This window comes from Marmota monax, unplaced genomic scaffold (assembly GCF_021218885.2).
Source record: "Marmota monax isolate L192 unplaced genomic scaffold, Marmota_monax_Labrador192_F-V1.1 WCK01_AAM20220418_F8-fsc00059, whole genome shotgun sequence".
Classification (NCBI taxonomy): domain Eukaryota; kingdom Metazoa; phylum Chordata; class Mammalia; order Rodentia; family Sciuridae; genus Marmota; species Marmota monax.
In genome coordinates this window covers 7,453,773-7,476,660 of record NW_026693595.1, presented here as the reverse complement: position 1 = coordinate 7,476,660, position 22,888 = coordinate 7,453,773, and the positions used below count along the sequence as shown (strand labels likewise).

General features: G+C 40.8%; 1 protein-coding gene across 2 annotated transcripts in view; it reads left to right on the top strand.

Annotated features, from left to right (window-relative positions):
• The first annotated feature begins 1,336 nt into the window (after positions 1 to 1,336).
• Entrep1 (endosomal transmembrane epsin interactor 1) overlaps positions 1,337 to 22,888 on the top strand; it is a 63,629-nt gene continuing 42,077 nt past the window's right edge. Inside the window, exons 1-2 of one of the 2 annotated variants that reach the window (XR_009228205.1) lie at positions 1,337 to 1,837; positions 12,115 to 12,171. Coding sequence is in view for 1 of the 2 variants with exons in the window: in XM_046459462.2 (XP_046315418.1) it covers positions 1,421 to 1,837; positions 12,115 to 12,171 (474 nt within the window). In the remaining variant the exon portion in view is untranslated. The remainder of the gene's footprint in view (positions 1,838 to 12,114; positions 12,172 to 22,888) is intronic. The other variant, XM_046459462.2, reaches the window with a different exon arrangement.

Sequence of the window (22,888 nt, the reverse complement as noted above, 5' to 3'; positions counted from 1 at the left end):
TTAAGAGCATATGCTGTAGAGGGATGTGTGTGTGTGTGTGTGTGTGTCTTTAAATGAAAAGAAACAACTGAATTTAAATATTACATTTAAAGACATTTCCTTTCTCCTCCAGGACCCGAAGTTTATTCCTGAGAACAATCTGTAAAGGAAGTCGTACAGACCATTAATCCTAGGTGCTTTAATAATTTAAAAAGTGTGTATGTAAACACATTCACATTGGCAATACATCACATTGTGGGTTGAAGTAAGTAATGCCCCAAATGAATACAGCCTTCACAAGCAGAGCATAAAAGCTGATACACATTTCCCTTGGTTTATTGAGCAGGAGGATATCAAATACCCCCACATTGCCGATATGGCAAGCTTTCTAATATAGGGACTGACTGCAAATTGAAACTGCTCTGGTTCTTATCTGGAAAAAAATCCATTATAATCACCTTATGTATGACACGTTGTACGCATTAGAATTCTTTGGAGGAAAAAGGTATACTATTAGGGGAAATCATTTTACAAAGGCGAATTTTTTTAAAAGCTCTTAAGATGTCTCATATATTACCTAAGTAGATCATAATTTTATTAGGCTATTTCCTCGGAAGTCTGGATTCAGGTGTTGTTGTTTTTTTTTTTTTTTTTTGGATGCTGGATACTTCAAGGTAACCTCGCCTTCTCTCTCTGGCTTCTAGCCAGGTGCCAGGAAAGACCCCAACGCCCTGACCGCTCGCCACCTTCCGACAGCTTGGGGCCACGCAATATCAGCGCCGGGAATCATCTCGCCCTTGTAGTGTAGGCGCCTCGGAGCGGTAACTTCGTGCGGCCTCGTCCTTCCCGAAGTCCTTGGCTTAGACCACTTCCCATCGAGTCCTCTGTAGTCCCTCCTCTTAGCATCCTATCTCGGGGTTATAAAGCTGGACTCTTCGCATTAAATGTCGCCGAGGCTCCTCTCTAGGATGACCACAGAGGGGCGAGGGTCCAAGCGCTTCCCTATTGTCCCAGCTTAGCGGGTGGGGACAGACTCTTAAGACTGCCGGTGGCCAGCTTCTGGCTGCGGGGTTCCTCCCAGCCCTAGAGACTTGTTTAAAAATTTTGGGCAGGGCACCCTTCCTAGACGCCAGGAAGCTGGCACGGGCTCGGCGAGGACAGCCAGGCTGTGGCGCACTTGCCGGCCGCGGGGTAGCTCAGGGCGCGCGTGGGTAAGAGTGAGGGTGTGTTCGGGGCTGGCCGGAGGCGGACCCGCCGGGCGGCAGGTGGGTGCGGCCGGCCGGAGCCGGGGCAGCGGCGGCAGCAAGTGGTTGGGCCGTGCGCATTTCCTTCCCTCCCCCTCCGCCTAGGAGCCCGCCCGCGGTGCCCAGTGCGTGGCGCCCTCCGCTCCGCTCCGCGTCTCCTCCCCGCCGGCGGCGGCCGCTCCCTTTCCCGCCCGTCCATGTCTCTGCCGGTGGTGCTCCCGGGCTCCTGCTGCCCAGTGGCTGGGCTTTCTGGTGGACCGCAGGCCGGGGGCCCCGGTGCCGCGGCCGCCGCTGCCCAAGACACACCGCTGCCGCCGCTGCGGCCGCGCTGGACCCGGGGCGCGCTGCAGCCCCCGGCGCGGCCTCGCTGCGCTGCCACCGCCGCCGCCGCCGGGGTACTGACTGCGCCGCCCGCGCTCTCCTCCCGCCGGGCTGCTGCCGCTGCCGCTGCCGCCGCCCCTGGCTCGGCGCTGCTGCCCGCCCGCCCGCTGCTTTCGCTCGGGCTGCTGCAGCTGATCCTGGGCTGTTGCATGGTGGCGCTCAGCTTCGGGGCGCTGTCCCTGAGCAGCTCCCCGCAAGTGAAGAACTCATGCCCATTCTGGGCTGGCTCCTCGGTGAGTACCTCACGCGCACACCCTTCTTACTCCGAGGGGCCCATTCCAAGTCCAGGGCCAATGGCTAGTATCCTCCACTACCACTTGCTTTGTCCTCAGGGTTGAAGTTGGGGAGCACAGACCCTGAGACTACTGGAAGTTTTTTGAGATGTGGAGAGTTAGGAAAAATTTGTTCGGAGACAGTCAACTTCAGGGGTGAATTGAGTTACACCTGAACAGTGTCTTTCTCACAGACTAGAGTGTTGTACTCTTCCCAACAAGCTAATATCATAAAACAAAGATATCCAGCCCTTTGAGAGATTGGAAGGATGGGGGTGGAAAGCAGGAAAGTGGTAGGAAAACCACAAACATTTTTTCGGCCATTGGTGCTTATTGCATTGATAGCTCCTTGAGGGCAGGAGTTTTGATCTATTTTGTCCACTGATGTATCCACAGTGCCTGGCACATAGTGTATGGGTGGGGTGGGTGAAGTGACAGGTTGACTGGGGCATGTCATTTGTTTTTATTTCTCATCAAGACACACATAGATATGGAATACACCTGATGTTGATCAGCTCTTCTCTATTTGGGGATGGGTTCAGGAGGTAATGAGAGGGTGTGTGTAACTGCCTGTCTGTACCTGGTCATTAGAGGAGGGCCCTAACCCCAATGGGTTCCTGGAGCCATGCAGACTGCTTTGGAGAATTTGATTGGAACAGAACCTGTCATTATGTATGAGCTTGCCAGAGCTCCAGGCGTGTGAGGCAGCTGGCTGGAGATGTCTGCGCTATACCAGGACCCAATTCCGTCTCCTTGTCCAGTCAGGAAGACAAGGGAAGCCTGGCTACTAAGAAAGGTTGCTACAAGTGAGCAAGCATCTGTGGACACTGAATGGCTGGCAACTCACCCCTATCTCCTAATAATTTCACAACTTCCAAGGCATCCAACCCCTTGAGGCTTGTTGGAAACTGGTCTTTGTGAAATGATTGTGGAAGATGAGTTAAATAAGTGACCTTTCTATGAACTAAATCTAAAAATCTGGCAATGCCTAGACTTTTCACTAAGATCTCTAATGACTATTTATCTTGAATTTGTAGGAACTGTGCTTTTGTAGGTCCACACATACCCAGATTCAAGACCAAATTTTAAGAATGTAGAGAGAACTAATTGAACACAGAATAATTGTTTGAATAAGAACATTAAGAACATTCAGTTCCTTGAGCCTAACTTGAAATTTTATACTTCAACGGGTGCCAATCTGCTCTTCTCTTGAAATACTTTGATATTAGATGATCCTATTGAGAGACATCCCGTGCTGTGGTGAGTGAAGTTCACAATTTGTGCATCATATAGACAAAATCCCACCCTGTGGCCCTGCTCCTGGATTCTGCCATTGTTCTGTATGAGAATTCTGGAAAATCCCGAAAGGATGGAAATTCCAGGAGGATAAGAGTTAGTTCCATTATGCTTCCTACTCCACTTCTCAGTTTACTCTCAACCAAAAGGTGGCTCTGCTTCCTTCCTCTAAATACCATACTCCAGAATCTTGTATACTCTTTTTTTTTGGGGGGGGGGAGGGGAGTTTGCTGTTTATATAATCAAAATCAATTGTTTTCTCAAAGATAGCTAGTTTTGAATTATTAAATTTTTTCCTTTGAAAATTAAGATCCCAAATCAATTTGCAATTGTGAGTTATTTCAGAGACAAATAAATGCACTTAGGTGTCAGTCAAGTCACAACTGGATTTGATAAAGTATAAAACAGAGGTCCTCAATCAGAAGATGAAGGCCAATATCCTGGGCTCACCAGCTGGGCATATCCTTGTTATAAGGCCAGAGCACACCAAAGCAGAGAAGGAATAGGGATTTGGAGTTGAGAACTTCTTTTCTACATGTCACCCCTACCCTGGCCCTCCAGGTTATATGCAACCCTGTAACTGTAGGTTATTATTATTTTTTTGTGATCTGTTCCTGAGAGGTTGACCCCAGAATTTGTACAGTGACAACAGAATCAATGAATACTACATCTGTAGAACAACTAAGTATGACTTTAAGAGGGTGGCATTAGGCATCATAATCCTTTGGTATATTAGGGGGGGAAAATTTTAAATTTTTCATAAGTTTTGAACTCATGTAGATGAGAGAGATTGTTTTTTAAAAAACCTGTATTATGGGAGATTTTAGATTTACATGAACACTGTGCAAAGAGCCCACAGATACCTTCACCACCCCACTTCAACAGGAGTTTCTTCCCTGGGCTCTGCCACTGGCCTTGTGTGTTCTGATAGACTCTATTCCAAGCAGGGCAAGAATTAGATCCTTCATGCTCCTAGTCCATTTGTCAGATTAAGTTCCCTTATTTTGAAGCAAGTCTCAGGCATCACATCTTTTCATGTGTAAATATTTCAGTGTAAATATTTCAATATTTTTAAAAAAATATAACCAGAAGAGAGAGCATAGATATGACCAGGAAGTCTTAAGACTGTCCTACTTTTAACATTTCATTATAAAAAATTTAAATCTCATCAAATGTAGAAAGAAAAGTATAATGACCATATTGTGTTAGCCCCCCATTTACCCATCACCAGCTTCAGTTAACTGTCAACATCTGGTTGCTTTATACCCGACACCACTCCCCCTTTTTAAGACTTGCTGAATTATTTCAAGAAGAATTCCAGATATCATAACTGGGAGCCATTATTTCAGTGTGTATTTCTGCAAGAAGGAGCTTAACAGCACATTGAAACTGATTTAGAGATAGGTAAACTAAGGTTTTTATGGAAATTGCAAAATTATGATTTGAGGATTGCAGAAATTTAAAAAAAGCTTTATTGAAGTATTATTCAATTGATATACAATTCATTCATTTAAAGGGTAACATTCAGTGATTTTCAGTAAGTTTAGAGTTGTGTAAGCCAACATCACTACAGTCAGTTTTAGAATTTTTCATTACCTCTAAACATTATTAGCTGTTAACCCTCATTTTTCTTCCGTGTGCCAGCGCTCTATCCAGGTGCACACTGGTTAACCTACTTGTCCCTCTAGATTTGTCTGTTCTAGACATTTCATATAAACGAGACCGTACATTATGTGGTCTTTTATGATTGACTTCTTCCACTTAGCACATTTTCAAGATTCATATAGGTGTGGCATTTATTAGTATTTTATTTCTGTTTATTGTGAAATGATATTTAATTATATATTTCATTCCATGTTTATTTATCCATTGGAATTTCTTTCTTTTCCTTTCCTTATTTTACCTTCCCTCCCCCACCCCTTCTTCCAAGTGCTAGGGTTGGAACCTGGGGCCTTGAGCATGTTAGGCAAGTGCTCTACCACTGACTACGTCCCCAACCCCACTCAGAAGTTCTATTGACAAATGAAACTAGGTAGTTGAGCTGAAGTGCCAATTTAGGTCTAAGATTACTTCAAACCCACGTAAGAACACACTGAAAGAATATGCTCATATTTCAAGCTTTGAATGAACATTACATACTTTATAGCCTGCTTATTAGCTAAGCTGGCAAATCTTTTGGGTTTAGTAAAAATTTTGGCTATATGTTTGATACAAAATCAGGTTCTAGGGACAAACATATTCACTTGGAAATACAGTTTTTTGAACATAGCATAATTCAGAGTTATTTTTTTCTCACTCTGAGCCTGAAACTTTTAGGCTTCCATCATTTGTCTGAACCCTGAGGGGATATTTTACCTATTTAAAATTACATTTAAGAATTAACAAGTCCCAAGCTAGGTGTGGTGGTTCACGCCTGTGATCCCAGAGGCTCGGGAAGTTGAGACAGGAGGATCAGGAGGATCACGAATTCAAAACCAGCCTTAGCAAATAGCGAGGCACTAAGAAATTCAGTGAGACCCTTCTTGTCTCTAAATAAAATACAAAATAGGGCTGGAATGTGGCTCAGTGGTGGAGTGCCTCTGAGTTCAATCCCTGGTACAAAAAAAAAAAAAAAAAAAAGAACTAACAACTCCCAAGCTGGGTTCTGTGGTGCATGCCTATAATCCCAGTGACTCTGAAGGCTGAGGCAAGAGGATCTCAGGTTTGAGACTAGCCTCAGCAATTTATCGAGGCCCTGTCTCAAAAAAAAAGGACAAGTCTGTAGAGAATCTTTTCTGTAGAAAAGTATACTTGACATTTATATTTTCAGCAACTTGAAGGGAACATTTTTAATGTACTCTTTATTTTTGAGCACTCTGTGATCATTTATTTTCTTCCTGGTATCCTTGGTTAATGACTCGTTATATTATTATTCCTGAAGTTCATGATGCTAAGAGATTAGCCACCATTCAAAACAACTTGAAGTTGGTGGGTGGTAATAGAGGACTCCATGTCTGTGTTCAGGCCTTGCAGTGCTGGCTCTCAATTTGGGGTGTGTTTAGTTAACATTAATTAGATCCTGCTGGGATTATGGGAGATCCAGCCTATCATACCGAGGTAGATTTAATTAAGGGATAGAGAGAGTTGCATTGGTTTGTCTCTCCTACTTCAGAAAAACAAAATTTCTTACTTTGGTGAAATGTATAATTCTTTGGATATATTTCAGGCAAGCGGCAGAGAATTGGTTATTCTCTTTCATTTTTCTCTGTTAGCCACCCTACTATCCTTTATCATCTGCATCCATTTATTTCTCTCTGCTTCAAGTCAGTGATCTGAATTCTGAAAATGCCTCTCCTAAGTTCATGGTTCTCTGTCAGTATTCCACTTTCTTATAAAGGGACAGACTTGGTGAACCTTAAGATAAACCTATTTTCTTTTTTTAAATTTTTTTTTTTGTAGTTGTAATGGACAGAGTGCCTTTATTTTGTTTATTAGTATGTGGTGCTGAGGATTGAACCCAGTGCCTCACGCATGCTAGGCAAGCACTCTGCCTCTGAGCTACGGCCCCAGCCCCAAGGTAAACCTATTTTCAAACAAACAAAAAATTGCAGTGACTAAACATAAAAAGCAAGGAGTAGCCCAAGGAAAAAAACTAATGTCAACATTCGGAAGCCTCCTCCAGTTAAACAAAGTATTTTCTATCATACTGATCAAATACTGGTTTAGTGTTTTAAATATAATTTTGTTGATTTTCTTCAGTCTCTTATTTTACATGACAGCAGAGTCACATATATAAATTTTGTGCCTTGTGTACGTCATTGAGCTCCTCAGTATCAGTTGCTCATCTGTAAACTTGGGTAGGATGGTTTTGCTTCAGGATTGATCCTGTGAGAGTGTAATTAAAGAGCACTGCAGTGTGGGGCTGGGGTTGTAGCTCAGTGGGAGGGCACTTGCCTGGCATGTGTGAGGCATTGGTTTGATCCTCAGCACCATATATGAATAAGTGAATAAAATAAAGGTATTGTGTTCATCTACATCCCCCCCCCACCCCCCAAAAAAAAGAGCAGATTGCAGTGTGCGTGGCCACCTAACCCTAGCACCAGGCCTGGGACATGCTAGAATCCTATCAATGTTTTAAAAATATCAATGCAGTTTATAATCAAAGTAAAAGGAATAGGCATGTTTTATGCAGGGCGTATTGGTAACGATCACATGTACAGTAGAAATGGCCAGTTGCCCTCTTTATCAATTTTCTTAACGAGTCGTATTAGTCAGAAAGGGAAGAACCTCCCCACGCCCCTCAACATACTTTTTCTAGTTGCCAACATAAAGGCTATAGGGCAAGATAGATTTTTGAGAGGTTTGATAAATTATTTTGTGCTTATTTACAAGGTAAACATGGCACATTTACAACATGGCTTTTTTTTTTTTTTTTAAATCTCTATGTTTAGACACAGCAGCTTTTGACAAATGATCCAGAACATTTTTGCCCTAAAGCATGTTAGTGGATTAACAAAGGAAAATAGGGCAGTGGAATTATAAGCTTTTGATGTTAATGATTTGATTTTTAAGCTGGAAAATTAAAACACATTAACCATACGTGGTGGGTGACAGTGATTCCTGCTTGGAGTATCTCAGCGGCCCTCTTGGCATTAATCAGAAGAGAAAGAAAGGGTTCTGCTTTTTCTATATGCTACAAGTGGGTCGCAAGTGAATTTAAAAAATTTAAGAAACTTCATTATAATAATATAGAGATAGTGTGTTGTTGGAAAATAGGTTCTTGCTTGTTCACTCAGGGCAAGTTGCATCTCGTGCTGGGTGGGAAGAATGCTGATGGAGTTGCTTCTTGCTGCTGGTACACCCTTTCAGGAAGCACGGAGGGTGAATGTGAGGTTAGATTTACATGGTCATTTTTGAGCAAGCTCAGCTCCTATTTCTGGTCTCCATTTATTCATCCATTGACTTTGCCATCTCTCACTGAGTCTCTTCTAGGGTACTGTAGCAGTACTTGAGTGAGGACACAAGTCCAAGCCCTCAGGAAACACACAGTTGAACAAGTAGTAGCATTGTGGGGCATCGGGAACCATGAAAACCCATTGCTAAGGGAACTTCTTGACTCCCTTCTGGTGGAGCTCCAGTTACTGCTGTCACCAAGAAGGTAGAGGCACTGAATACGCGACCTCTTTTTTTTTTCCTTCCCCAACACTTCCCCATTTGTGACTTCCATCCTTCCTTTAGATGAAATGGGAGCATCTATTCCCTAAGTCTCCACTCTTAAAAGATTTATCTCCAGCACTTGTTACTGCTACTGTTCCAGAAGCTTCTCACCATCCAACTCTTACTTCCTCTGACTACCCTTGTCCCCCCTCACCACTCACAGGGTTCCCCAAGTGCCTTAGGGACTTGTTGGATTTGAAAAGCAGGAGGGAATGGGTAAATGTGTGTTTGCTGCAGAGGTCAGGACTGAGAAGGAGGTATCTGCAGCTCCTTCCTGGGACTGTAATGCAGTTTCCTAAAGCACCTTCTAAAGAAGGGTGGTTTGCACAGATCCTGCTGGGATTCAGCCATTCAGGTAGAAATGATGTCTTTAAATAGTTAATCTTCCAATCCATGAACTTGATATATGCCTTATTTGGGGCTTCATCTAATATTGCTCTACAAGGTTTATATTTCTCCTCCCCAAGGTCTTAAGTATCTTTGTCAAATCTATTTTGAGATTATTGCTATTTCTTATCCATCATTTACATTTTGAACATATTTTTTAATATTTATTTTTTAGTTGTACACAATACCTTTATTTTGTTTATTTATTTTTATGTGGTGTTGAGGATCGAACCCAGGGCCTCGTGCATGCTAGGTGAGCGCTCTATCGCTGAGCCACGACCCCAGCCTGTGAACGTATTTTTAAAGTACATTTTCTATGGTTTGTTGCTAGTGTATGTTAACAAAATACCACCCCAAAGGAAGAAATAAAGATAGCATAGGCTTTTTGTTTTTTGTTTTTGATCTTAGAACATTTCATTCAAAATGACACTTGTATGAATAACATAAAGAACCAAATATAAATTAATAGACGAGTAAAAGGAAGTCTAGCAAAGGAAGGAGAATGGAAGTGGGGTGGGAGGACAGAAGGAAAAAGGGAGGAGGGGAGGATCATGAACTGAAATCCATTTCCACGCATGTTTGAATTTGTTGGGATGAGCCTAATTACTATGTATAAGTATAAAGCTCTAATTAAAAATAAAATAGGCCTTTTGGGCTGGGGATGCAGTTCAGTGGTAAAGCACTTGACTAGCATGCATATCATGGGATATCTGTTATGATTTATTAAAATAAAAAATACAAATGACAACTAACAACTCCATTCTTGAGAGTTTATCCAACAGAAATGAAAGGACTCATATTTAAAAATACATGTTCTTTAATATTTACTACAGCATCATTTGGTAGGACCAAAAACTGGAAATGAGAGTGAATGTCCACAAATATGGAAATGATAGAATATGTTAGGTCCAGCCATACAGTGGATATTGTATAGCCATTAAACTGAAATGAATCATAGCTATTCCTGTGGAATGAAGAGATTTACATGGAGTTGAGAGAGAAAAAAGAGCAGGAAAAGTGTATCTTTTATAACCCATTTTTATAAAAATCACATACCTGCACATATGTATACAAATACATATACCTGTGTGTGTAGTGATAGGAATTGAGATAGAAATCTATCATGCATGAAACATAAACAGACTATATTAGCATGAAGGAGTGGGATGAGGTGGCTGGGAGGAGGTGGAAAGTGTAGCTTAGTCACGTCACTGTTGTATGGACTTTTGTGGTCTGAGCTGGACATGTTACTTTAATAATATGGTTTTAATGGAAAATATAATGTTTGAGGGGCTAGGGTTATGGCTCAGTGGAAGGGTGCTTGCCTAGGATGGGTGAGGACCTGGGTTCGATCCTCAGCACCACATAAGAACATATAAACAACAACAAACAAAATAAAATAAAGGCTAAATTCTTTAAAAAAAAAACCATAATGTTTGAAAGCTGAACCACAGGGTCTGTAATAGGAGAGACCAGTGACATGAATAGCAAACACTGATGGATAGATACTTCACAGCACAGTTATTTTTTACTGGACTGGGCAGGCCAGTTTTCAGTTATATTTTCACAAAAACAGCCCATATTTCCTCAGCCAAGTCCCCCAGGCAGGCGGGAAGCACATGCACACATGGACACACACACAGACACGTTCATACTGGATGTCAGGGTTTCTGAGGAACTGCTGTGGTCACAGGGGGGTCAAATTTCTAAGTCAGAAGAGACCCAGAGGTAGTTTCCCTCACTTGAGGAATTTCTCAGGAAACCAGAGTGAGGGACAGAGAAGGGCCATGACTTGGTCAAAGTCATAGCATTAACTCTTTGGAAGCTGAGTGGGAGCTTGGAGCCATGGGTCTCCTGGATTGCAGTTCTGATTTGTAAAGTAGATGTTACCCCCGCATTCGGGTGAGTCACAAGCCATCGGCATCTCTAGGCTTACATGGCCGAGGGAAGGCAATATCCTGTTGGATTTAAGGGGATTGGAAGGATATAGTGCTTGCTGGGCAGGCAGATATTGAAATATGGATGGAATACAGAGAAATTGCTGCCTGCCTACTTACCTGTATGTGGGTTTTGGTCTTTGTTGTCAGTGGGCAGACTTGTCCTCGGCTGGTTTGGTGATGCAGATTGGTTCACTTTGAGCTCATGAAAATGGGACAGTTTCATACGGGCCTGTATGCTCGCAGTTTGCAGTGACATTGTAAAATCCTTATTGATTTGTAGTTAATAAAGAGTAATTGTAACTGGTGCATTTGAGGGATTTTGGCAAGTAAAACGTACACATGATGGAAAGCCCCTGTAACTGCAAATGCAGATTATTTCACAAAGGTAAGTGTGCTCAAGTGGCATCAGAGTGTCCCTGGTCTGAATAACTAAGTACCTTGCTTATTCTTTCCCCGTGGCTTAGTGAACTGTGTTATCCAGAAGGCCAACCTGGGTTTCCAGTTTATGTTTTGGCAACATGCTTGTTCCGTATGGATAATCTTAGCTTGTTTATTACAATATCATTTTGCAACATGAAATCTTTCTCACTGTATGCATTCCTTCTTGTTTGTGGAATAAATGCTGAGGAACATCATTAGTTGTCAATCATGTGACATGTACTGTGCTTGGAGGCAGGGATTCAGAGGGAAGACTGAAGTTCATGGTAGACGATACACAGAGATGCACCCTAAAATTATTACAGCAGAGAGTTTTTGAAGAAGAAAAGTCTAGTGCAGAGGGGGTGGTGAGATCAGTGAAGGCTTGTCAGAGGAGGTGACTTAATTGGGATTTTGTAGGATGGGTAAGAGTTTTCAGGCAGCTAAGAGGGTTGTTGGGAGGAGAGGGCACTGCAGCAAGAGAAAGAAACACATTGCCCAGGAATATCTAGAGCGTGGCTGGTGCAAGGGAGGGCAGGTGTGTGGTGGAGATGAAGGGGTATATGGAAACCAGACTTGAGGCTTCTCCCATTGTGAAGAGTTGGCCTGTCCCTAATGAAGGGAGGTGGCCAGATATGTACCTTATTAGGCTGACTCTGGCAGCAGATTGGGCACTACTGGAAGTGGGGAGCTTGATTGGAAATACTGATTGATTCCTTCAGTGACCAAAAGGAGATAATTTTTATCTGTGTGTTCTTAATTGACATTAAGGAAAAACATACACAGTCAATAAAAATGCTTTGCGGGCTTGGAAGTGAAAGGTAGTCTGGAGTGGTTGACCAGGATTCACAAAATCAGTGGGAGCATTAAACGTTTGATTTAGAATGCTTTGAAATTTCAGTACTTAAAAACGAAAACAAAAACATATTACTTTTGAGACTGGGGATGATTCTATTGGCATTGGTCCATTTTGTAGGCTGATGAGGCTGTTTATCCTTGCAGGTGATACTCTCTGGAATCATCGGATTAACAACTTGGAAAAGGCCTATGATACTCCTGGTATGTGCAGATATTATAACTCGTTATCCTTTATAAAGTGTGCTGGCATGAAGTCTGTTTATTGCCGCTTCAGCTTCCTTGTTCATTAGGAAAAGTAAGTTAACAATGCACAATATTAGAAGTCAGGTATTCTTAGAAAAATAAAGATGATACTCTTGCTGGTTTTCTGACTCACGTTAAGCTTCTCACACACCCAGTGCTGTGCGTGTGTTCCTAGTTCCAGGATTAAAGCGCCTTCTAAACACATAATTATTTAAAAAGACCTGTTTACTGTGGACAGTTTTAAACAGACACACAAGGGAAGGAACAATGTCATGAACTCTCTGTAGCCATCGCCCAGCTTCAGAAATTATATTCTTGCGGCCAGTCTTGGGGAGCTACACTCTCAACCATTCCCCCACCTGACACATTCTTTTTTCTCCTTTGTTCTTTTGAAGAAAATCTCATCCCTTAATCATGAATATATGACTTTTTATTGTTGGAATGTCCTTGTTGGACAGCCTCAGAATTTTGTGGCTTAGATTTGCCGTACTGTCTCTCTAGCACATAAATATTGTATTTTCTTGGTAATAGAGACATATACTGTGACCATCCTTTTGTTGTTACTGAACTAAAATTGGTATTACAACATGAACCATTTTAAAGGGGCATTTAGGACATTTTCAATATTCATGCCTTGCTTTTATTTGCTCTACCATTTTGATTCAGAGAATACTGTAAAAAATAGACAATGGCCACTGGAATTTATCTAACTTTCAAGATAAATAAAGGTAAATAAAATAAAGTATTCAAAATAAAATATTCAGTTTGAATGAAGACTACTTAAAAAATCATTTTTCTATGTAACATCTTTTCTTTTTATCTTTCTCTTATTCATCTCAAAATGGGGTTAAATTATTTCCTAAATGTTATTTTCAATTGTGTATATATATTTAATAGTTCACCTTAAATAGACCGCATATTGCTAGGCAATAGGTAATAAACAAAACCACTTAAATTCTTAAATGCAACAGAAGCACCTTGAAGAATCTGTACATGTCCCGACTCATGGATCTCAATTCTGTGCTGATGGTCTTGAAATACAAAGTTATGTGTTTTCAGCGCCACAAGGTGACACAGGCAACATTACAGCTCCATCAATTATTGCCTTTAGTGAAAGTCAAATACATTAGTATTTGAAAGAAATAAATTGCCAGTGTAGCATTTTAGTATGTTGGGTAGCAGCACAGAAGAAATCAGAGCTTTGGGTGAACTTCACAAATCAGAACTTTTGGGTGAACCTCTGTGTGAGCGACCCAGGTGTGTTTCGCCACAATTGTCCACAACTGTAGTCTCCACAGAAAAAAATTTGAAGGGTGTTCAGTGTTTTTATTAATATTTGCCTATAGACTCACCTTTGCACTATTGGGTTAATATTAAGATGCTTAAGTACTTAAATTGAGTTAAAATAAGAAAATCTCTCCTGATATCTGTGCTTCGAAAATTTCAAGTGATAAAGAGAACATGAGCCCATGAACATGAGCTCTGGATAGATGTTAAGAAAATCCACATTTAAAGACATTTACTTCTTTATATTGTTTTCTTTTGGAAAGGTGCCTTATATATTTATGATGTGAACTTAAGCAAAATAATTCTAATAAAAATGTATCCTTCTTAACTTCCTTTGTTTATTTCTCATCTGTGTTGAAAAGAATGTGTGCTTTTACAGGGTGTGGGGGTACACACCTGTAATCCCAGCGGCTTAGGAGGCTGAGGCAGGAGGATGGAAAGTTCAAAGCCAGCCTCAGCAATTTATCGAGGCCCTTAGCATTTTAGCAAGACCCTGTCTCTAAATAAAATATAAAAAAGGATGGGGATGTGACTCAGTGGTTAAGCACCCCTGGATTCAATCCCTGATTAAAAAAAAAAAAGTCTGTTTTATCACAAAGTTGTATTCAGTGTGTAATACTATATTGTGCTTTTAATATTAAATTAATTAGGCTAATATCAGTTACTACTATGTTTCCATGTATGAAGAATCTACATGCTTATCATTTAAAATTGCTGAACAATTTTCTATTATATTTCTGTATCATCAGTTACTATTGTATTGTTGGACATTTGAGCTTTATATTTTTGTTGTGATGAATTATTTATTTATTTATTTATTGGTACTGGGGATTGAAACCCAGGAGTGCTTTGCCACTGAGTCACATCCCCAGCCCTTTTTATTTTTTATTTTGAGACAGGGTCTAGGTTGTTTAGGGCCTCACTTAGACGTTGAAGCTGACCTTGAACTTGTCCTGAGTCGCCGGGATTACAGGTGTGCACCATGGTGCCCAACTGAATCACATATTTATTAGAAGATGACACAGAGGTGGTTAAAATGTTAATCAGTATCCCTTTGTGAAGAAGAGAAATTAATTTTTAGGAGTTGTACTAGGAAAAACTTTCTTGAGTTTAACAATAGCTCATTTGAGCCTTAGTTGACAGCATACACAAAAAATTCTCAGTTCATGTGAATAGTATACCATTATAATCTGTGCAAAATGCTTTGTGGTTTTGTTAAAAAATGAAAAAAAAATTGTGATTAAAATAAAAGAAAACTGAATGTGCCTGTCAGATGCTCCTAGTTCATCCCTCTGAGAGGTATGTGACCCTTGTGTGAACCCCCTAGCCTTTCCTAAGCCTAGTTTTCTGGTTTGCAGAGGGGACAGTTTAGTGGTACTAAGGGTGGCTCTACCGTACCCTTCCCTTGCTAGATGTTTACTCCTTCCTTCCTTTCTTTACTTCTTTGTTGCCCAGCTTCCTCTCCCTCAGCTTCCTGAATTTAGGGAATGTGCCAGTGGCTGAGTTTTGGTGGGAGGCCATGTGTTCTGCAGACCTGGGATTGGCCAGTGAGGGCTCTAGCCACCATCTCCTTCATTTCCCATGCCTCATGCAGCTTGCTAAGGATACTTTCTGCTTTGGGACCTTCTTCTCCTGGCTGGATGCTTGGCTGGCTCCTTCTCGTATGGCTTTCAGTTTAGTACTCACTACCTAAGAGAGGCCTTCATTGATCCCCCCTGGTGATTCCTCATCCCAGGAACTGAATTTTTTATTATTCCAGCTCTGGACCTATTGGCTCCTCAGTGTGACTAGCTTCTGTACTTAACTGTTTATTATGTGTTGTTTGTCTCCCCTATCCGTCATCTATGAGGACAGGGGTCTTTTTCACCTTCTATCTCTAGAGCCAATATACTCAATACACACTCATTGTTGACTGTGGAGTTAATTTGTCAGCCAATAAGATATTTAGGTCCTGGTGAGTTCTCTTTTACTTTTGTCTTAAAATTTTCTCACTGGCTTTTATTCTTTAAAACTTTGTATTTGCAGCTGGGTGCGGTGTAATCCCAGCAGCTTGGGAGTCTGAGACAGGAGAATCATGAGTTCAAAGCCACCTCAGCAATGGCGAGGTGCTAAGCAACTCAGTGCGACCCTGTCTCCAAATAAAATATAAAACTGGGCTGGGGATGTGGCTCAGTGGTCGAGTTCCCCTGAGTTCAATCCCTGGTACCACCCCACTCACCAAAAAATAAATAAATAAATAAAAATAAAAAAACTTTGTATTTGTTCCTTTTAACTTCAGGATTGTTGGAATGTTTTTTGGGAGGTGCGGTTGGGAGGGGCAAAGTTGGATCACACCAAGGCTCTTTGAGAGGTACACTGTCCTCATTTTGAGCCCTCAGAAACATGAGCATTCCCCTTTGAGAAGTACTCTCTCATGGGCTCCCTCTGTGATTGATGCAGCGATTACATCAGGATTTTTGCTGGTTTGAACAAAGCAGTTTGACCTAGTTCCTTTGGACTCAACCTTTCATGGAAACTCAGAACTAGAAACTTCATTCATTGAGTTCTCTTCCTTGTTTGGATAAATACTTATATATTAGAACAAAAACAATAGTATTGGAATAGAGTTTGTAAATGTTTGTAACTATGAATAGGATTAAGCTAGGAGTGTATGCATTTGTGCGTAGCTGTAAGTCTAGTATTCTAGGTTGTGTATTTTCCATAAAGATTTACCATTTTCCACTTTAAAAAAAATGTTCTTATTTCTTCTAGGCATTATTCCTTTTTCATTCCAAGGAAATGTTTTATAAGTATTTAGAAATCATAGACGCAGATCTGGAAATGAGACCTCAAAGATTGTCTTGTCTACGCACCTGGGTGAAAAATTGAAATTGTCTTAATGAGATGTTTTTATTTGGTGGTACATTTAGTAAAAATTGCCACTGTGAAAGTCTGGCCAGATCTCTGCCTATAATTTTGGTTGCGTATGAAGTGGTAATTTGAGGTATTGTTGTTTTTCTTGTCAGTTTGGAGCATATGGGGTAAATAAAACCTTAAAACTGGTAAAGGGACAGCTCTGTTCTTTAGCATCAAAAATGAAAGTTCTTCCCTAGTTGATTTCCCTGGGTAATATGTGGTTTATTTTGAACTGTGGGTCTCACTGACTTGTACACCAGACCAAGGACAGAAGAGGGTAATTGCATTGGCTGTTTTTAAAAGTATCTTTTGGTGTCTCTCCTAACTTCAAGATCATAACATTTAGGATAAAACCTCATTATCCAAAGAGATTAAAAAATGGCTTAGGGTATTTATTTTTCTTCCTTATTTAGTCCAGGTAAGCTAGGCTGACAATGTAGCTTTCCCCAAAGTCACTTGGGGACCCAGATGTTTTTCCTCTTATTGTGTCTTAGAGGGAGAGTCATGGGATACCTAGGCACTTTGTCCAAAGAGATAGAGCAATTGCCCTTACCAGTTAGCCAGAAATAGTTATAGTTTGGCTATGCTGCAAAATAGATGGTGGTCTTTTCTTTCCAATGGTACAAAGAACTGTAGAGGTCATAAATTTCATGTGCAATTGAGGAATCCATGTATTTATAAAATGAGCTCAGAAATTCTTTGGCCTTATGCAGTCTAGTTCTTTCAAGGACGTTTCATGGCTGTCAATAATTTGGAATGATCCCTTATTTCAATAGTTCATGAAATCTGATTTTTAATGCTTGTATATTACCACTAATTATCAAGTGACCTTAGGAAATCTCTTGATTTCTGTGTCTATAAAATGAGTGGCTTAGAGCACAATAGTTTGTCATTCCAACTTTCATATTATAGATTTCCAGTATCCTCTTTAGTAACCTTCATGGAATTTTAGTTTCAGCTGGACATTTCAACAGGCCATTGTAAGTTCTCTGTGTGTAATCTCAAGAGTGTGTTGTTTCATTCTGTTTTTTTAAGGCATAAAGATGGATGGCTGTTTTTTTTTTTTTTTTTCTTTAGAATGGTTAACAGTACATTGTTGCATGTGTATAATGCCCAGGTTCTTTCATAAACTCCTTCTCATGGGATTTGTATGGTAGATATTATTCCTGTTTTATAGATAAGGGATCAGTAGCTCAGGAATTAACTGGCTCGTCCAGTTCACAATCAGATGAACTATTATTAGAAAGCACTCTGGGGTTTTGGTCTTATTCCAGTGCTTCCGCAGAGCATTGTACCATTTTACCACCTCCTTTCATTAGCAAACTGGTAGACCTTGCTCGGTCTGACAATGGCTTATTTTGAGTGGGACATGTAAATGAAATAAATTATTTTCATATTTATGACCGTCTAGTTCTTTTTCACGATCCAAACTGGCCAAAGTTTTGGAAACTTTATCCTTCATTCAAAAGAGCCAGAGGCACAAATAACTTAAGACGGTACAAGTGGTCCAGTTTTGTGTCTCAGTCCTGGCATCTTCAAAGGGCAAGTGGCCAAGAAAATGAACTAATTCCTTAATGTGTTCAATGAGAATACACCTAACCCTCAGGGACGTACTGGGGAACAAAAGACAACTTTCAATACATGTTGAAACTATAAAATGTAAAATGGGGTCTAACACCAGGCAAGCGCATTATGAATTACTTTTATCATTCATTGAGAAAACCCCCAAGAGGAGATCCAGTCTCTTGCTCTGTTGTGTCACTGAGTAACCAGTGGCAGCAGAATGTGCATTTAGGCATTGTGAAGGCACTCTGGGCTGCCTAGTGTAACCTAGTCTCTTGACAACAGAGCTTTCATTTCTCTCCTCTGATTACTTCTGAAACTTGCATTGGGTAAGAATCTGGGTTTCTCAGAAATGGAAAGCACTCTTGGGTGGTCCATCTCCTGGCATAATCCAGACCCATGCAGTACCTTATTATGCAAAGTTGCCTAAGCCAATGAGGGTATGTTTTAATGAGCAGGTTGAGTTTGGTAGTAACAGTAATTGCTAAAACTTAGAAATAACTTTCTGCCAAGTTACTTGTTATAGTGAAAGCCAGCCCCAGAGCAGATTCTTTTATACATACAAATTCTTATTAGCCACCAGACCCCTCTACCCTCAAATTGTTCATTCCCTCCTTTCTGAAGCTGAAAGGATAGAAAGCTAAGATTTGTATCGTGCCCATGGAACAGTGTGTGGACAATGTTTTTGCATCTACTTGTCTTAAATCACTATGATTGATTTCCCAAAAGCCTGTCAATCAAGCAAAACTAAAGCTTCTTAGACCTTACTTCAGTAAGAAAGAAAATCTCCTTGTCAGTGGTTCCCAGAAAGCAGGAATCAAAGAGAAGATATTTATAGGGTTTTAGGACTCTGGCTGGATGATTTTAAGGTGAGCCTGGCAATATAGGCACCTGGTTGGGATCAGCAGAGTAGACTGGGAATTTGGCAAGAGAATGATCTAGAAGTAGAGCCTGATGCATGAAGTTGATAACTTTGTTAGTTGATATATGGTTTTACTCTTGAGGAGCCAGTATTTCCTGGAGCAAGTAGCTAAATTGGTTTTTGCTTGTTCTCAGTATTTTTAAAGATAACACCATGAAAGTGTGGCCTGTCCCACAATCAAGTAACTCATTGTGTTAGGCTTGCAGTGCTGTGACCAGAATGCCCCCCACCCCCTGCCAAAAAAACCACAAACAAACAAACAAAACAAAACAAAACAAAAAAAACAAAAAAACTTAGAGGAGGCAAAGGTTAGTTTGGCTCATGGTTCCAGAGATTTAGTCCATGGTCAGCTGAGTCCATTGTTCTGGGCCCAAGGTGAGGCAGCACATCATGGTGGAAGGATGTGGTGGAGAAGGGCTTCTGCTGCTCCATCCATGGCAGTCTGGAAGCAGAGGGAGGGAAGGGGGAAGGGATGCAGGGAAGATGCACCCTTCTAAGGGTACACCCTCAGTAACCTCCCTCCTCCAGTCACACCAAGAATTCCAAAAAGAGTTGCCTGGTAGAGATCCTTAGTGACAGAAAAGAATCATTTCTAAATGGACAACCTGAATTAGTAGGTATTCAATCCACTGCTGGAGGGAAAGACCCTGATTTGTCCTGGGTCCCCTAGTGAGCTGTGTAACTTGGGGTATAATTCACCTCTGCAATAATGTATGCAAACATATATGTGTTATATACATGACATAAAAATCTTTTATCTACCTATATTTCAAACACACCACTATGACATTTTATAGATTAGTAAATGCTTTTTATTTTATCTTATTTATTTTGGGTATTAAACCCAAGGGTACTTTACCACTGAGCTACATTCCCAGCCTTTTTTATTTTTTAATTTTCAGACAGGGTCTCATTGAGTTGCTTAGTGCCTTGCTTTTGCTGAGGCTGGGTTTGAACTTTCGATCCTCCTGCCTCAGCCTCCTGAACCACTGGGATTACAGGTGTGCACCACCCTGCCCAGCCGTAAATGCCTTTTAAAAGTGAAAAAAAATTTTTTTTAAACAAAGGAAGAGCTCATTAACCTTCTTACTTTATTAAAATTAAAAATTAGACCTCTGAAATATTTCTTTTAGCACTGAAAGTTTATACACTCCCTGGAGTTAGCTCTTTCTGGTTTTAGTAGGAAAGAGTTATGCTCTTTCTGGTTTTAGTAGGCCTGAGAGTGGTCCCATCTTGCCAAAAGTGGGGTACTTGTCACACTTATGCTAAGCTACCTTCCCTCCTCTCCCACTGCCAAAAAAAATCTTTATTTTCCCTATTCATGAGTTTATAATTTTAAATGCTATTATAAGCTTCTATTTCTTAGTTCTTCAATTTTGGATAGCATCTTTTTTATTTTTTTATTTTTTATTGGTTGTTCAAAACATTACAAAGCTCTTGACATATCATATTTCATGCATTAGATTCAAGTTGGTTATGAACTCCCAATTTTTGGGATAGCATCTTTTGACTCTGTCTTTTAGAAGATGAAGAAATCAGCACTTTCCTCTACTTCTTTTCTCGTTCCACCTCCTAGTTTTTGATAGTAACACCACTACCTTTATACTTGTCAGTGCTTTCACATTTGTATTTTGCTCTTAAACTATACTATACCATTCATACTTGTCTATGTATAGTTTCTCAAATAACAAAAACAAGTAATGGCACTTATAGAATGTTTGTTATATGAATGTTATTGTATTAGGATGTTAGCACTGGATTCTTTATTTCAGGTTCACCCAAGGCCTTGAGCCGAGCTGCAGTGGCTCCCGGGTTCCAGCATGTGTGTTAGACTGTTGAGCACTGGAGAACCTGACACCCGTGGTGTTGACTGGCTTGGTGTCAGACACATGCTTAGGGGATGGAAAAGGCTGGTGTAGTGTCCTGTGGCCTCAGAGGTAAAGACTGCAGTTGGAAAGTAACTGGACACTGACAGACCAAGCCCAGGGTGCATGCTTCCAACTGGTCCAAGGACCCTGTAAGAGAGAACAGGATGGGGTGAGCTTGCATCCTGCCCAGGGGTGAGGAGACCACAGCAGGAGAAGGCTGGGCCAGACATCCAAGTCAAGCAGTAACTGTCTCTGAGGAGCCAGTGGGAAAACCATTGAGGACAGTCCCCTGTATACTCTTGTCAGGATCAGACCTTAATAGTTAGGTGATTAGTAGTCATACATTCACAGTCACAGCCTTGGCCTCCCCATTACTCTCTCCCATCCAAATGTCAGAACTGTCCTTAGCAGGGCTGCAGGATAAGTAGACACAAAAATAGGGAAGTAGAGAAGGATTGAGACCCTCCATGCCTTTCCCTCTGCAGGTTGCTGCCTGCCTGATGCCGGGATGGGAAGAGAAAGTTCAAATAAAGTTCCAGATTTTGATGGGGGCACAGATCTGGACATTTTCATTACTGACTTTTAATTGTGACTTCAAGTGATTGGAGGACTGTTTTGTCTCTTATATTGACCAGAGGAATCAAGGCCCTGGCCTCAAATTTCACCATAAAGGATCAGGAATAACTAGAGCTACAAAGCAGCTTTGAACTACCTTGGGGAAAAGAGCAAGGTGCTTTTCTGTTGCCCCCGTGACTCCCACTGGTTTAAGGGACCAGTTATGTTATTTACTGCTACACCAGGAAGAATGATTAATTCTAAAGAAAGAAAAATGTAATCCTACGTCAAAGGAGGGCTATTTTAAGCAGCCAAGCCACATGCATTGTTCTTTCTCATTCTCTGAGATTTGCTTGGCCATCATCACATTTTTGTTTGCTTCATTTTTGAACCATATATTAGTCAGCTTTCTGACACTGTGACAAAAGACCTGAAAAACTAAACAGAGTGGAGGGAAGACTTATTTTGGCTCACAGTTTCAGTCTGTTGGTCATAATTATGGTTCCATTGTTCATGGGCCTGGGTTGAGACAGAGCATCATGGCTGGAAGCAGTGGTGGAGGAAGGCTGCTTATTTCATGGCATCTAGGAATTAAAGAAGAGGTCCAGGGACAGAAGACACCCCTTGAAGGTACGCACACACCTTCTCCCCCTATGACCTGCCTCTTCTAACCAGGCCCTACCTCCTAGTTTCCATTACCACCCAATGGCACTGACAGATGGGGGGCGCTGAGTTTTGAACATATGAGTATTTGAGGACATTCCAGATCCAAACTATGACAGCCCATAACTTTGATGTATAGTTCCATATTTTTCATGGAGGTTTTCAATGATCCTTTTCTTTTCTTTTTGTGGAAAAAGGTCATTTAGCTGCTTTTTAAAAAAGCTTAACTAAGCTATAGTTGACATAGCATAAAATTCACCCATTTGAAACACACAACTCAATGATGTTTAGTATATTCATAGGTAAGAGCAAATGTCACCATCAATTAAGGATCATTTCATCACTCTCCCCAAAGCCCTGTCCCCATTAGTAATCACCTCCCACTTCCACAAAATATGCCCTGGGAAGACACTAATGTACTTTCTGCCTTTATATAGATTTGACTATTCTGGATATTTCAGATAAATGAGATTATTTGATATGTGATCCTTGTGACTGCTTCCTTCACTTAGCATGTTTTTTTAGCATAGTCTTTGAAAGGTTCATCCATGTTGTAGCATATATCTGTACTTGTTCTTTTTATTGCTGAATAATATTCCACTGAAGGAAATACCATATTTTCTTTATCTGTTCATCAGTTGACAGCATCTCCACTTTTAGATATTATGAAAAATGCTGCTATGAACATTAGTGTGTCAGTTTTCTCGTTGGACATGTTTTCATTTTTCTTGGGTATGTGCCTACAAGTGGAATTGCTGAGTCATGTAGTAACTGCATGTGTAACATTTGAGAAACTGATAAATTGTTTACAAAGTGATCACATCATTTTACTTTCCCACCCTCAGTGTATGGAAGTTCTCATTTGACCAGTTTTTGCAAACATTTACCGTCTGTGGTTTTGATTACAGCCATTCTTTTGGGT